The sequence below is a fragment of the Scardinius erythrophthalmus genome (genome assembly GCF_964197995.2).
Source record: "Scardinius erythrophthalmus genome assembly, chromosome: 10".
Lineage (NCBI taxonomy): Eukaryota > Metazoa > Chordata > Actinopteri > Cypriniformes > Leuciscidae > Scardinius > Scardinius erythrophthalmus.
This window is the reverse complement of record NC_138230.1, coordinates 11,699,408-11,715,657: the sequence shown is the minus strand read 5'-3', so window position 1 is coordinate 11,715,657 and position 16,250 is coordinate 11,699,408. Positions and strand designations below refer to the sequence as shown.

Here is a 16,250-nt window from a genome sequence, read left to right as displayed (position 1 = left end):
ACTGACTGCAACAGTAAAACTGTGACCTATAAGCAATCATCACTTCTTTCAGAGGCGAGAGATTGCCTGGGAGCAGATCATTTGCATAATCTTAACGGTAAAGTAGTAAAGGCTCTGTTTACACCTGGTATTAAGATGCGTTTTGGTCGATCGGATTACAAGTGAACGATGCTAAATGCAGGTGTAAACGGGGTCTAAAACATTTTGAGCTTGTCCACTTTCGACCACTTCCAGAAATAGTCGAAAACACATTCGACCGGATTGATTTCGTAGTGTAAATGTGGTCGAATGTGTTTGAACGGCTCGAACACGGCTACTCTAATGCGTAAACATTACAGGAAGCGTGCTAGCCTGACGGGATTTAAACTTTGTCGGCTAGAGACCCAAATTTAGTTTGAGGACAAAAAGTGTACCAAGCACAATGTTTTCTCACCATTCCAGATTTCTAACACACACACTCACAGCGTTCGGCTGGTCTTGCCGCTGTCAGAGTAGAAACTAAAGCTGCTGTTCTCTATGCTTTTCCGTTATCTCCGGGCGTGACCATATGGAAATTACGCAAACCCCTAAATTTCCCTGTCCATAGACCCTCCCCTTGAAGAAATCAGGACAGAAGTGGTTGAAAATGGACAAAAGAGACAGATTAAAACACCAAGGGCCCTATCTTACACCCGGCGCAATGCAGCGCCACCCGCCATAAGTGTTTTTTGCTAGTTTCAGTCTGACGCAGTTATCATTTTCACATCCTGCGCCATGTTTAAATAGCAAACGCATTTGCGCCCATTTGTGCGCCCATGGGCTGCTGGTCTGAAAACGAGGTGTGTTCTGGAGCATTGTTGGTGCATTGCTGTTTTGAGGCAACAGAAAGTCAATGGCGCAATATTTTTTTTTTTTGTTATTTAATGTTAGTAATGTGACACTCTGCTTGTTTAACACACAGGGATGCACAGCAGCACACAAACATGCCAAATATTTAAAATAAAAGGATTATAAATGTAAAAGATTATTATTGTGTACATAAAGATATGGTGGAATCCGGCTTGTCCCGTAGATGGTCTGCTTGCGCACTTTTACCCTGCGCGTACGAGTAGATCCGTTTGCGCTCTGGAGACGGCTTTGGTCACTATCAAATTCCGTCATGTAAATAGCGAATCTGCCATGGTGTGAGCGCAACTGGCATTTAAAGGCAAAGTTCGGTATTTTACACTTAAAGCCCTGTTTACAGATCGTTTCTGATGAAATAGAACGGTTAAGATTAAAATTTGGACACATGCTGCTGGCCCGAGAATTTTAGGTCTATTTCGATTTCCCCAAAACCTCTAGAATGGGTGTATAGGTGCACTGGAACAATACTTCATAAAACGCATTAAACTTTCGTTTACAAAGACCTGAAACTCACCAAGTGGTCAGGGATGTTCACTGATATGCTCACACAAAAATCGCTGCAAAAGATGCTTTCCAACAGGTTTTATCGTAGTTTTTGTCCAACTCCATTGACTTGTATTGAATGTGCTGTGTGAGGTACGGTATTACTCCGCCGCTTCTTCTTCTGCTTCTTCTGTGTATTCAATGAAATGCCAGTGGTTTGCTTGCAATTGACAAAGGTGCATTATCGCCACCAACTGGGCTGGAGTGTCTATTATTCAAGCTCTCAACGGAAGAATCTACGGGTGTGAGACGTTTGGAAAAATAGATCCACAGTTTTACAACGAATGGTAAAACACCTGTTGGAAAGCATCTTTTGCAGCGATTTTTGTGTGAGCATATCAGTGAACATCCCTGACCACTTGGTGAGTTTCAGGTCTTTGTAAACGAAAGTTTAATGCGTTTTATGAAGTATTGTTCCAGTGCACCTATACACCCATTCTAGAGGTTTTGGGGAAAGCGAAAGAAACCTAAAATTCTCGGGCCAGCAGCATGTGTCCAAATTTTAATCTTAACCGTTCTATTTCATCAGAAACGATCTGTAAACAGGGCTTTAAGTGTAAAATACCGAACTTACCCTTTAAAGGGAATGGGAGATGAGACTCTGATTGGTTTAATGCATGTAAATCCCAAAACACACCCATTACTAATTACGAGTATAGGGATAACCCCTTTAGACCATGCGCGCCGACCATTTTTCCCATCATTAAACTAGCAAAAGTGGATTCGGACACGCCCTAAGTGAACCTTCACGTGCGCTTTAGACCATGTGCTTATTAGATCATTAAAATAGGGCCCCAAGTGTAAATGGGTATGCGGCGTCTCTCTAGTCTACTTGTGATCCAATCGAACAAAACGCATCTTAATACCTGGTGTAAACAGGGCCTAAAAGGGTTAGTAAGAGGGTGTAAAATCCATTATGACTATTCTGGTTCAAAAAATCTTCATTTTTCATCCTAAATAACTGAAACTGAACTGAAAACCACTGAAATATGCAGATGAGGGCAAGCTCCTCTATTAAGCCGTATTCACCTTAGAAAACACCTAATTTTGTCGTACATGACCATGTCTGGTTGAAGTTTAAAGCTGGTCACTCTGTCCCACTACCTACCTGAGTAATGTAGCTCCTCTAACTACCTGCCTGTATTTCTCAGGTGAAGAGAACACAAAGGTTCCTGTCAACTCATGGCCCACCTTCCAGCTCAGTGGCTGTGATGTTTGCCGATGCAGGATTGGCCGATGGGGGCGGTGGTGGGGGTGGGCTCGGTGGCGGGCGGCTGTTCTCCCCTGCGGAAGCTCCTGCGGGTTCCTTTCGGGCAACTTTGGCAACAGGGATATCCTCAGACACTCCGCTTTGCCTCTGCCTCCGCCGCTTCTTGCTCCAGAGCTCATGACAGTCTTGCCAATGAGGCAAACTAAAAGAAAGGTCAGAAAGGTCACAATTACAAAACAGTTAAGAATGTGTAATTACAAGTACAAACAGCCGGTATATTCCACTGATAAGACTTATATTAAATAGCCTAAGAACATTTAATAAAACTAAGCTCTTTTAATGGAGTCTGTGTGGCCTCACTACTCAATCTATGAATGTAGTGTCAAAGGGATGATTCACCCAAAACTGAAACAAAAAACAAAAAAACATCTGAACACAAGGGAAGAATGTTTGCAACCAAACAATTGTGGGGCAACAGTGATTTCCATTAGCCTGGCTAACGTCAGACCTCTTTCTCATTGAGACGTGGTCTTGGAACCACATGTTCATTTTCTCGTATTTGAGGCGTGGTTTACGAATGCCCAGAGCCGTTTATTGGGCGCTACGAATGTCTATCAAATGCGCCTGTAAGTAGCTCATAGCCAATCGTTTAATTTAAACCAGATGACGTATGTAGAGCGACAGAAATTCGACGAGGAAGAAGACGAAATAAACTTGCGTTCTAAACTACTTAGAACACTATCTAAGGCTGCATCGAAAGGTAACTTCGCGTCTGATGCCATGTTGGATCCATAGATATAAACAAACTGCTTCGGTGTGTCGCATAGATGTCGTCATCGTCTTGCTGCTCCCTCCCCGTTCTGTGATTGGTTCCCTTTTTGAGGGGAAAATCTGGTCCATGGTGTCCAGGCTGCCTAGCAGCGTGAATAAAATCACGCTGCGTGCAAGGCAGCATGGGGAAACCCAGGCTAGATTTCCATAGCATTGAGAAAAAATATATACTATAATATAAATAAATATAAATACTATGGAAGTCAATGGTGCCTCACAACTGTTTGGTTACACACATTCTTCAAAATATCTTCCCTTGTGTTCAGCACAACAAAGTAATTTCTACAGGTTTAGAATAACTTAGGGTGAGTAAATGATAACAATTTTCATTTTTGGGTGAAATGTCCTTTTAACATAACAAAATAAGATTTCAATGACATAAGATGTGGTTTTATGTGTGCACTGACTCTGGTGGCGGCATCTTGTTGGGCTCCACATCACACAGAAAGTGGCTGGCCAGGGCCTGTTCAGCAGTGCAGCGTCTCGAGGGGTCCAGCGTCAACATGTGGTCCAGCAGGTCAAGAGCAGACGTGGGCAGACTGGAAAGAGACATTTGGATTATACTTATGTAAATTATTACTGAAAAAGATAAATACATTTATGCATTTGGCAGATGTTTTTATGCAAAGAGACTTTAATATTCAGTAGCATAACAATGGCAGAAATGATCGTGCACAACCAAAATGATTTTTTAAATATATACTACCGTTCCGTTCAAAAGTTTGGGGTCGATAAGATAAAAAAAATTGTAAAGAAATCAATACTTTTATTCAGCAAAGATGCATTAAATTGATCAAAAGTACTTTTGTAACATGAATGCGTTTACTACTTCAAATAAATGCTGTTCTTGTGAACTTTCAATTCATCAAAAAAATACTAATTTCTTTTTATTACATAAAAAAAAAAAAAAAAGTTAAGCAGCACAACTGTTTTCAACATTGATAAGAAATGTTTCCTGAGCAGCAAATCAGCATATTAGAATGATTTCTGAAGGATCATGTGACACTGAAGAGTAATGGAGTAATGATACTGAAAATTCAGCTTTGATCACAGGAATAAATTACCATTTAAAATATATTTCAACAGAGTTAATTTTAAATGGTAATAATATACATTACAATTTTACAGTTTTTACCATATTTCTAAACAAATTATTGCAGCATTGGTGAGCATGAGAGACTTCTTTCAAAAACATTAAAAACTGTCAGAGGAAACAGGTTGAACTTACAAGGAAAATTCCTCTCGTAAGCGTCGTCTGTACTGTTTCTTGGGTCTCATGGTATTGAAGTACGGCAGCTTAATGACGTCTGGCCAAGCAGCAGGACACGGACTACCACACAAACGACTGACCGAAACAAAAGACAACACTGGAGTGTAACGGCATCAGAGCTACACTACACTCGCATACATTCACAGATCGTGAGCAGCATACCTGATCAGCTCAAGCTGTAGAAGCTCCTGGTTGGCCTGGAAAATTGGTTTCTTAGTGAAGAGTTCACCCAAAATACACCTTTACACAACAACAAAAACAAACCATGGCATTATTACATTAACAGCAGCTGGTGTGTAAATGTAGTGAGATGGAAAACAGACAGGACATCTTACCCACAACTCCAGACATCAATGGCGGGTGAGTATCTCTCCTCCCCCAGTAGCAGCTCAGGTGGGCGGTACCACAGAGTGATCACCTTATTAGTGTATGGCCGACTGCGAACAACCATGAAGTTAGAATTATTCACCAGAGCTTTGCAGTATCAATTATGTTTACTGTTGTTGAAATCACGTGAAACTTGTAGTTGCAGTTAAAGCTGTTTAGCACAGCCTGCAGTAAGAAATAAAAATTCTAACATAGACTTACCTTTCCTCAGAGTTATAGAGACGAGCCAAACCAAAATCTGCAAGCTTGATCTGACCACTGCAAAAAAACAAAAAACAGTAAGACAATTGCAATTTCCTAAAAGCCCTAAAACTTTTAGAATATAAATTTTAAAAACATTTTTATTTTGTAGACTGAAAACTACAAATATGAGGTCAGGGCCACATTTCAGAATTTGAGATGCAGGTATTTGCAAGTATTGCTTAAATGCCAGTACATAACATTAATGATTTATTGCAAAAGAGTTTATGAAAGGAAAGCACATGATAAAGTTAACTGAAGGAGATTCACTACTTGTGAGTTTATTTCAGAGAGTGCAAGGCTAGGTAAGAATGCAAAATTGATGAACGAAATCATTGCACACGCTTTGAAATTTTGTTCTGTTAAGCCCCTTTCACACAGCGCTTTGAACCCGGGAAATTGCCGGCAAATTGCCAGAGTGCCTTCTGTGTGAACGCAAACACGACCCGGGATTTATACCGGGATCGATGCCGGGTTGGGGACCTAGTAACATTGCCGTGTTCAGTCCCGGAACGCGCGCTGTGTGAACAAAAGCCGTAATAATGCCGTGTCGTAGTGATGACGCGCGGGATCGTTCGCCAGCAGTGAAACGGTACGTAATGCGCAAGTTTATGATCGAATCAGAGAAAAAAAATGCACAAGCGTGGTTTCACTCGAGAGAAATCGCAGCTCATAAGCAAACTTAAGACGCTGCTGAGACATTAAAGTCACATCGATGTCACGTGTCTTTACGGGATTTTTACAGGTTGTGTGTGAACGCACTCTGTGATTCCGGAAAATCACTGGCAGTGTGAATGAACCAAAATCAAAACAACCCGGGTCAAATCCCGGGTCACTTTATCCGTGTATTTTCCGGAATCTCTGTGTGAAAGGGGCTTTATTGAAAAGTCTCTCATGCTCACCAAAGATTGATTTATTAGATCAAACTACAATTAAAACAGTAATATTCTGAAATTGGATTACACTTTAAAATAACTGTTCTCTATTGAAATATATTTTAAATGGTAATTTATTTCTGTGATGCAAAGCTGAATTTTCAGCATCATTACTCCAGTCTTCAGTTTCACATGATCCTTCAGAAATCATTCTTATATGCTGATTTGCTGCTCAAGAAACTTTCATTTATTATTATCAATGTTAGAAACAATTGTGCTGCTTAATATTTCTGTGGAAACCAAGATCAATATTTTTCAAGATTCTTCAAACGTTCAAAAGAACAGCATTTATTTGAAATAGAAATCTTTTGTGACATTATGAATGTTGTTACTGACACTTTTGATCAATTTAATGCATCCTGCATTCATTTCTTAAAAAAAAAAAAAAAAAAATAGTAGCGTAACTGAACAAAGAACACGTAAATCACTAAAACACTGACCGTCTTCGTGCCATGTTTAAAAACACAGGCTAGTACCTGTTGTTTAGCAGGATATTGGAACACTTGATGTCTCTGTGTAGAAAGTTCTTCTTATGGCAATAATCTAATCCCTCCATCAGCTGACGCATGAAACTCTGCACATGCTCATGGGAGAAAGACACCAGTCCTGATTCCAGCAGCCCCATCAGGTCATGGTCCATGTACTCAAACACCAGGTAAAATGCACCTAATACACAACAAACACGAGTAAAGCCTTAGAAAATGATATGGGCATGCAAAAAATGTTTCAGGTAAGTCTTAACAGATGGTTTTCTATCGCCCATGTCTGAATAAAAACTCTTTGGCCTGGTTTCACAGACAAGGCTTAGGTTAAACCAAGATTATGCTTTAGTTTAATTCGGATATATAATTAGCTTTTATAAACCTGCCTTAGAAATAAACATCACTGATGGGGATCTTGAGACAAAACAATGGCACTGACAAATTTCACGATATGCCAGTGCAAGTTGCTTTCAGTTAAAACAGCTCAAACGTGCATTTTAGTCTGGGACTAGGCTTAAAGGATTAGTTCACCCCAAAATGAAAATTTCCTAATAATTTACTCCCCCCAATGCCATCCAAGATATCCATGTCTTTCTTTCCTCAGTGGGAGAGAAATTATGTTTTTTGAGGAAAACATTTCTGAATTTTTCTTCTAACAATGTACTTTATTGGTTACCATCATTTTTAAGTCCAAATCAATGCAGTTTCAAAAGTCTTTGAAGTGTTTAAACGGGCTGTACGCGATCACAGCTGAAGAAGAGGTTGTTATCTAGCGAAACGATAGGTCATTTTCAATTTTTTTTAATAATTTATAGACTTTTTACCTTCAATAGATCGGATTGAGCTGATCAACAAACGGACAGGGAACTACAATATCACGTTGAAAGGTCGCGCCGGCAATACTATTTGAACTACTATTCATATTCATCAGAATGTTATTCATATACTATTCATATTCACTGAATACTATTACTATATATATATATATATATATATATATATATATATATATATATATATATAAAATAGCAAACTATACTATTTGAACTATCCTCCTACGTATGGTCGCATTGTAAACAGTGGGGCAGTACTTCCGCCAGCGCGACCTTTCAACGTGATGACGTAGTTCCCTGTCCGTTTGTTGATCAGCTCAATCCGAACTATTGAAGGTAAAAAGTCTATAAATTATCATTTTTTAAAAAAAAGTATCTATCGTTTCGCTAGATAACAACCTCTTCTTCAGCTGTGATCGCGTACAGCCCGTTTAAACACTTCAAAGACTTTTGAAACTGCATTGATTTGGACTTAAAAACGATGGTAACCAATGAAGTCCATTGTTAAAAGAAAAATCCAGAAATGTTTTCCTCAAAAAACATAATTTCTCTCCCACTGAGGAAAGAAAGACATGGATATCTTGGATGGCATTGATCCTTTAAGCCTTGTCTGTGAAACCTGGGAATTACTGCCACAAATTGTAAGAGGAGGAGGAATGGCTTATGAAACACGTCCCACTACTAAAACTGAAAGCCTGAAAAACATGCATAAATGTGTAAACATGCAAATGCATATAAACAGACCTTTGTCCTTTTTAAAGTCAAGTGCGTCTTGTTTATCAGTGACGATCTCTTTCATGTTGACAACGCTGCGATGGTTCAGTTGTCTCAGGATCTTGATCTCTCTGATGGCAGTGATGGGGAAACCCTCCTTTTCATTATCTAGTCGAACCTTCTTCAATGCCACCAGCTCTCCTTTAGAAACCAAAAATAAAACATAACAGCAGGCTTTCAGCACGTCTTCTCTTTTCAAACACTGTGACAGGAAGTGAGAGTTGCTTTAGGCATTCCCGTTTAAAAGAACCCCACAGTGTTGGGTTTTTTCCATGACAAAAACATTGGTGTAATTACTGAGAGGGCAAAGATAAGCTGAGCTTCACCAAATGATTCTGCATTTACAGTGAAGGAAACATAGCTATTAAGCAGACTACAGATAAACAACACACCTGTGTCTTTGTCTTTTGCCTTGTACACCTGACCGTAGGTTCCTTCTCCAATGATGCCGATGATGTCAAACTTATCCACACAGCGCTTTCCCCAGTCAGTTTGAGTCTGCTTCCTCTCTCCATATCTCGGACAGCAAATCCTGCACACATTTGACAGACTCTTGAGGAAAACCTTCCCTGATCATCACTTTCTCTTATTCTGCTATTTACCAAAACCTGATGAAGAATTCAAGCATCCATGACTTCAGTAATAACTATTAGGGTTCAAATTGAAAAAATTCTAATTGCATTTTTTTGGGTTAAAATTGCAATTTGTGATTCAAAATGCACATAAAAAAATTACACATACACTATACATATATATAAATATATATATATATAAATAAATATATATATATATATATATATATATATATATATATATATATATATATAAAAAACAGTATATTTTCTTGCTAGAGAGGTATTATTTTTCCCATTTTTTCCCCAAAATAGGAAGGAGTAAAAATTACTGAGAGCTAAACAGAAGCCAGAGGGCGCCCTCCTGCAGAAACTACAAATATGCCTCACAGAAGTAATATATTTAGGACATTCCAGAAAATCTCTAATATGGACAAAAGCATCTAGCTATCGCTGTAGCTGAACAAAAACTATAAAAGAACAAAAAGATAAAAACGCTATAAAGACAAACACCCGACTGCCGCAATATATGGTTAATCCATATATATATATACAGTGAGGAAAATAAGTATTTGAACACCCTGCTATTTTGCAAGTTCTCCCACTCCCACTGAAATTGTCATCGTAGGTGCATGTCCACTGTGAGAGACATAATCTAAAAAAAAAAAAAATCCAGAAATCACAATGTATGATTTTTTTAACTATTTATTTGTATGATACAGCTGCAAATAAATATTTGAACACCTGAGAAAATCAATGTTAATATTTGGTACAGTAGCCTTTGTTTGCAATTACAGAGGTCAAACGTTTCCTGCAGTTTTTCACCAGGTTTGCACACACTGCAGGAGGGATTTTGGCCCACTCCTCCACACAGATCTTCTCTAGATCAGTCAGGTTTCTGGGCTGTCACTGAGAAACACGGAGTTTGAGCTCCCTCCAAAGATTCTCTATTGGGTTTAGGTCTGGAGACTGGCTAGGCCACGCCAGAACCTTGATATGCTTCTTACAGAGCCACTCCTTGGTTATCCTGGCTGTGTGCTTCGGGTCATTGTCATGTTGGAAGACCCAGCCTCGACCCATCTTCAATGCTCTAACTGAGGGAAGGAGGTTGTTCCCCAAAATCTCGCAATGATGCCATGGCCCCGGTCATCCTCTCCTTAATACAGTGCAGTCGCCCTGTCCCATGTGCAGAAAAACACCCCCAAAGCATGATGCTACCACCCCCATGCTTCACAGTAGGGATGGTGTTCTTGGGATGGTACTCATCATTCTTCTTCCTCCAAACACGTTTAGTGGAATTATGACCAAAAAGTTCTATTTTGGTCTCATCTGACCACATGACTTTCTCCCATGACTCCTCTGGATCATCCAAATGGTCATTGGCAAACTTAAGACGGGCCTTGACATGTGCTGGTTTAAGCAGGGGAACCTTCCGTGCCATGCATGATGTCAAACCATGACGTCTTAGTGTATTACCAACTAGGGGTGGGGGAAAAAATCGATTCTTCGATGCATCGCGATGCGGACGTGGACGATTCTGAATCGATTCACAAATGTCAAAAAATCGATTTTCTAAAAAAAAATTTTTTTTTTCTCATAACGTTACATTGACGGAACGCAAAAGGCGGAACTATAAGCGGACGTGCAGTGCGCGGACAGTCACGGCGCGCACATAACGGAGTCGCGCACATACATAACAGACTCATGATGGCTGAGCGCCAAATTCGAACGGCACCTTCTTCGTTAAAAGCTAACGTATGTAAAATTGGCAATTTCATTGTTACCTATTTAGTATTTTTGTATGAGAGCTGCTTTCTGTATTGTTTAGTTTTCACATCAGTACACTGTGTAAACCGATCTGTTATACTGCAATATGTGCAATTGCAGTCACAAAAAGTTACATTTTGACTGTGCTCTCTGCAGATGTTCATTCACTTTTTTGTATAAGCTGTTTTTGATTGTAGTAGACAGCAAAAATTTCAAGTCATAACTCATTATTTAGTTGTGTATAAGAGTGGCTTTGTATGTTAATAATTGAAGCTACAGTAAGTTGTTCAAAAATGTTCATTTTGTCTTCTTAATGATTAAATTGGACAATTTTCTTTTTCAAAAAACTTTTTCTTTACCTTGACATGTTTTCGACTGCAACCTGCAGTCTTCCTCCACCTGAACACCTTGTCTTTCTAGAAGAAAATTTCTACAGTATGTTGGTTCTGATCTACTTCCTAAAGGAAATAAGCCTTTCATTAATTTGTTATTGTTTAGTTCAGCTTGATGAGTCCCAACACAATGTGATGTATTCATTTCTGTGTTCTACAGAACATAAGCTAGCCTACATACAAATAATTCTGAAGTTATAACTACACGACACAGAAAGTGCTTTGAGTTGTTGTTACTCAATAAAATAGTTAAGTAATTCAGCAGCTGACTTTTTTTTAATACTGCAATCACTCTGTAGTGTATTTTCGTTTACTGTTGTGAAATGGAAAATCAATAATCGCTAATCGAGAATCGTTAATAATCGAAAATCGACTGTAATCGAATCGGGACTTCAATAATCGTAATCGAATCGAATCGGGAAATCAGACAGATTAACCACCCCATTACCAACAGTAACCTTGGAAACGGTGGTCCCAGCTCTTTTAAGGTCATTGACCAGCTCCTCCCGTGTAGTTCTGGGCTGATTTCTCACCTTTCTTAGGATCATTGAGACCCCACGAGGTGAGATCTTGCATGGAGCCCCAGTCCGAGGGAGATTGACAGTCATGTTTAGCTTCTTCCATTTTCTAATGATTGCTCCAACAGTGGACCTTTTTTCACCAAGCTGCTTGGCAATTTCCCCGTAGCCCTTTCCAGCCTTGTGGAGGTGTACAATTTTGTCTCTAGTGTCTTTGGACAGCTCTTTGGTCTTGGCCATGTTAGTAGTTGGATTCTTACTGAATGTATGGGGTGGACAGGTGTCTTTATGCAGCTAACGACCTCAAACAGGTGCATCTAATTTAGGACAATAAATAGAGTGGATGTGGACATTTTAAAGGCAGACTAACAGGTCTTTGAGGGTCAGAATTCTAGCTGATAGACAGGTGTTCAAATACTTATTTGCAGCTGTATCATACAAATAAATAGTTAAAAAATCATATATTGTGATTTCTGGATTTTTTTTTTTCGATTATGTCTCTCACAGTGGACATGCACCTACGATGACAATTTCAGACCCCTCCATGATTTCCAAGTGGGAGAACTTGCAAAATAGCAGGGTGTTCAAATACTTATTTTCCTCACTATATATATATATATATATATATATATATATATATATATATATATATATATATATATATATATATATATATATATATAGTTTATCCTATTGAATAATCAAGCCTTCTCGGGTATTTTCCTAATAATAAACTATATTTATAATGCAATGCTATTCGACATAGCCTATATCACTGTATAGAATAATCTAAATTAATATATTGTCTTCCTCATTCTATGATAAGAAGCTACATCAGCTCACAAAAGGAAGTTATTTCAAACACTCGACTAACGTTATGAAATGAGTTAAAATGAGTAAAAACTTTATTATGACAACAGGTTTATAAATATTATAAACTACGCTCTTCACTAACACGCTGTGCATATTTATTTAATAAAAAAATTAAAATTAAAAATAAAATAAAAACCCACAGCCTCTGCAATTTCATAATCGCACTAAGCCAAAAACGCGATTTCGGTTTAATTTCGATTAATCGTGCAGCACTATTGCATAAGAGACTACTTTAAAAAAACTAAATCTTACAGACCCCAAACTTTTGAAGGGTAGAGTAGCGGAATATTAATTTTCCCCAATCGTCCTGAGAAATGCCCTGAATGAATGATGAACAGTGACTTACTTTGGTCTCTTTTTGAAGGTTGGCTGCAGAAGCGGTGGGGAAGCCCGAGCAGGGGATTGTGGGGGGGAGGGGTCTCCTCCAGAAAGTACTGGAGGGAGGGGCAACTCACTGAGAAGGCGTGTCCTGCCTTCTCTTTCCTTTTCTTTCTCCTTCTCCCTGTCCTTTCGTGATGACCTATGGGAAAGACTGCTCTTCTTTGGACTTTGGAAAAAAAGAAGAAAAAAAAAGAAAAAAAACTTAAAACGGTAGCAAAAACAATCACATTTGTCTGTCGTTATTATTTCATTTAAATGGAGCAATAAATCCCAGTAACCATAGTTACTAGGGGTGGGCAATATAAGTGTAGACACGATTAACCAGTAGAAATTTGTCAACCAGTAGAGATTTTGGACTTTTCCAGACTTTTCGTGGTTATGCTCACGTGCAGGGCTTGACATTAACTTTTTTGCTCACTAGCCAATGTGGCTAGGGGTTTTCCAAAGTTACTAGCCACACAGCATTTTTACTAGCCACATTTTTGTTGTTGTGAAATTACCTGATAAAAGTTGACTATGGCGTGCTAAAATTTACTTGAACTAGATTTACAACCCTTTTAAATGTAAAACCACTGTACACACCCAAATCAAGACTACATAAATATATAACAATACAGGTCATTATCATTAGCTCTGATAAGGTTGTGTGTAAAGCTCCTTTTTTAAAATAAAACCATGTATTATGTATTATATGTCGCCACATTGCTCCACCGGCATACGACATAACTCCAGCAGGGCAGCTAGCTGTCTCTTCGATTCTTTGTTGTCGGTCACTAGCAACAATACTCATTAGGTCTGTCAAAATTGCTCAAAAATGACCTTCGAATATTCCCTCTAAAAAAAAACCCACATAGCTTATATTCGAACTATTCGAACATCTGGTTGCGCATTTTGTCAATGACGCGCATTATGTCAATAACAGGACAAATTAATACAAAGAAACATAACTACTTGTATAGGTAGTTTATTTAAGTTTAAACATATTTGACAACGTATTACCTACATGAAAACAAGTAAATCAACTAATGGCCAAGACCACAGACCTCACTCACTCTCACTCGCAGGCACTCTTTCTCTCTCTCGCCCTCACCCTCATGCTGCGTTCACACCAAACGCGAATAGAGCGTCTGGCGCGAGTGTAAAGACGCATTTACGCGTGTCTGGAGGTCTTGCGGCGCGAATGAGCGCTCACGCGTCACGCGCTCTGTGCATAACAGTTTAAATGAACAACAACAAGCAAATGTTGAGTGCTGATCAAGAGTTTTGTGCAAGCAATTTAAGGTCGCAACTCTTATATAGCAGGCTTCATTCAGTGATTGAAACAAATATTATTAACATTAATTGAGTTTTACAGTGTATAGAACCGACATTGAACGCTCCGAGCGAGCTGTGCTGTGGTAAACATGGAACTTTTCCTTGACATGAAACGGTAAATAATCAAACCAGTGGAAGCCTGCAGTGCATGAAACTGCTGTATCTAACATACCTTATTCATGCAGTATCTATTCAGTCAGTACAGTAGCCTACACTTTAGTAATGTTTCTGTTTAACGTTAACGCTTCTTCCTGTTACCTGTCCCTGACCCCTCAGGCAGCGCACCCATTTGCAAAGCAGACAGCCGCGCCTCTGCTACCACGGGCGTGTTTTTCCACATTCGAATATTCATTTTCACCTTCGAAATGACTTTTTTAAAACTATTCGAATATATATTCGAATTTAGAATATTCGTTGACAGCCCTATGGGAGTTGTAGTGTCGTAGTGTCACACTTATTTCAGATGCCTTTTGAAAAGACTACAATTATTCAACCCGCCAAAGTGGCTCGTTGGAGTGACTGTGTTACCCGCCACGAGCAAAATCCACCCGCATTTGGCGGGTGTTATGGCTCGTTTCCACTGAGCAGTACGGTACGGTACGGGACAGTACGGTACGGTTCGGGTCTGTTAACCATGATCTGGCTAGCGTTTCCACTGCCAACAGTACCCTTACTTGATAGGCGTGGTGTTTCGATCGACGTCATTTTCGCGCGAAGAAGAACATAGTAAACTACAATGGATGACATACAGCAGATCTTGTTCTTGCTCCTCGACATGTTTGTCACAAGAAGACAAGCGCCGACATTAGGCTTTTCTCAATATCAAGTACGCAAAGTTTGTACTTGCCATGTGCGACTCCTACATGGTACAGCGCGTTCTTAAAAGCGTCACTCAGCTCGCTCTGCTACTCCGGTTATCTCTGTTACTCTGTATGTACATTTTTAAGCAACAATAAAACGAAATGTTATAAAACACCACTCTGCCTCTTTTCGTTTTCATTTAAATAAATTAAACATTATAGGGACACAAATGTGGTTCATGCGCAACGCATATTGATTATTCACTGCACGTTATTCGTTATTCTATTTATAACAAAACGAAATTTAAAACAACCCTAACGTTACCTCTTTTCGTTTAAATAAAAAAAAAATTAAACATATTTCAGGCAATATATGCATTTGTACAAATGTTGCAATAAACATCAGTGATAATCTTGTAATAAAAAAATGACAAGAAACCATATTTCTTTTTGTAAAATTTCAGTTTTATCAATAATAGCCAATATAAAAGTTTAAGTGAAAGGTACAAGAAGCTATACAATAAGAAATAAAGCAAACAATTCAGTCAAATATCCAAATGCAGCGCTGTAGTCTAACATTACAACAGTAAAGTTAAATATAAATAGCCTATAACGTTAATATGAAACTAAACTTAGCCCTCAGCCAAAACGATTGACAGGGAAACTAATTATATATTAGCCCGCTGAACGCATGGATCTCACAACCGGGGAAAAAAAATCATCTTTATAAATAAACCACAGATTTGAGCTTTAAACAACTACATTCTCGCCTGAAAAACTCTTAAAATTACATTTCATGATACAGTAACAGTAGTATTATATTATATTAAACTGTATATTAAAAAATGGCGCTTCTTATGTTGTCATTCCCCTTGTAGCACGCGCAAGTGACGATTCCCTGTCAACCAATCAACGTCCTGCAGTGAGTCTAGCTCCACCTTTTAGTACCGTTCCACTGTGCTAGGTACCCCAATGGAAGGGTACCTAAAAAGTGGTACGGTACGGTTCGGCATTTTGGTACCATTCACAACTTTTGATAGTGGAAACGCAAATAAATGCGTACCGTTCCGTACCGTACCGCTCAGTGGAAACGAGCCATTAATGTCAAGCCCTGCTCAAGTGTATTGCTGTGCTGTGTGGTCACAAAAGCGTATCATCTGCATGTGTTTTTAAGCATTGCGGTTTAAAAACAAGTGATGGTAAACTGCTGAAACTCAATAAGCAGTGAAAGAGAACTAATTTC

General features: G+C 38.9%; 1 protein-coding gene across 1 annotated transcript in view; it reads right to left on the bottom strand.

Moving 5' to 3' along the window:
- Positions 1–16,250, bottom strand: part of cdk12 (cyclin dependent kinase 12) — a 48,574-nt gene that overhangs the window by 9,367 nt on the left and 22,957 nt on the right. The window contains exons 3-12 of the mRNA XM_081377363.1: positions 12,859–13,059; positions 8,783–8,922; positions 8,361–8,531; positions 6,778–6,967; positions 5,328–5,384; positions 5,075–5,176; positions 4,902–4,979; positions 4,698–4,814; positions 3,877–4,008; positions 2,620–2,840 (exon numbers count right to left, since the gene is read on the bottom strand). Coding sequence (XP_081233489.1) covers positions 2,620–2,840; positions 3,877–4,008; positions 4,698–4,814; positions 4,902–4,979; positions 5,075–5,176; positions 5,328–5,384; positions 6,778–6,967; positions 8,361–8,531; positions 8,783–8,922; positions 12,859–13,059 — 1,409 coding nt within the window. The remainder of the gene's footprint in view (positions 1–2,619; positions 2,841–3,876; positions 4,009–4,697; positions 4,815–4,901; positions 4,980–5,074; positions 5,177–5,327; positions 5,385–6,777; positions 6,968–8,360; positions 8,532–8,782; positions 8,923–12,858; positions 13,060–16,250) is intronic.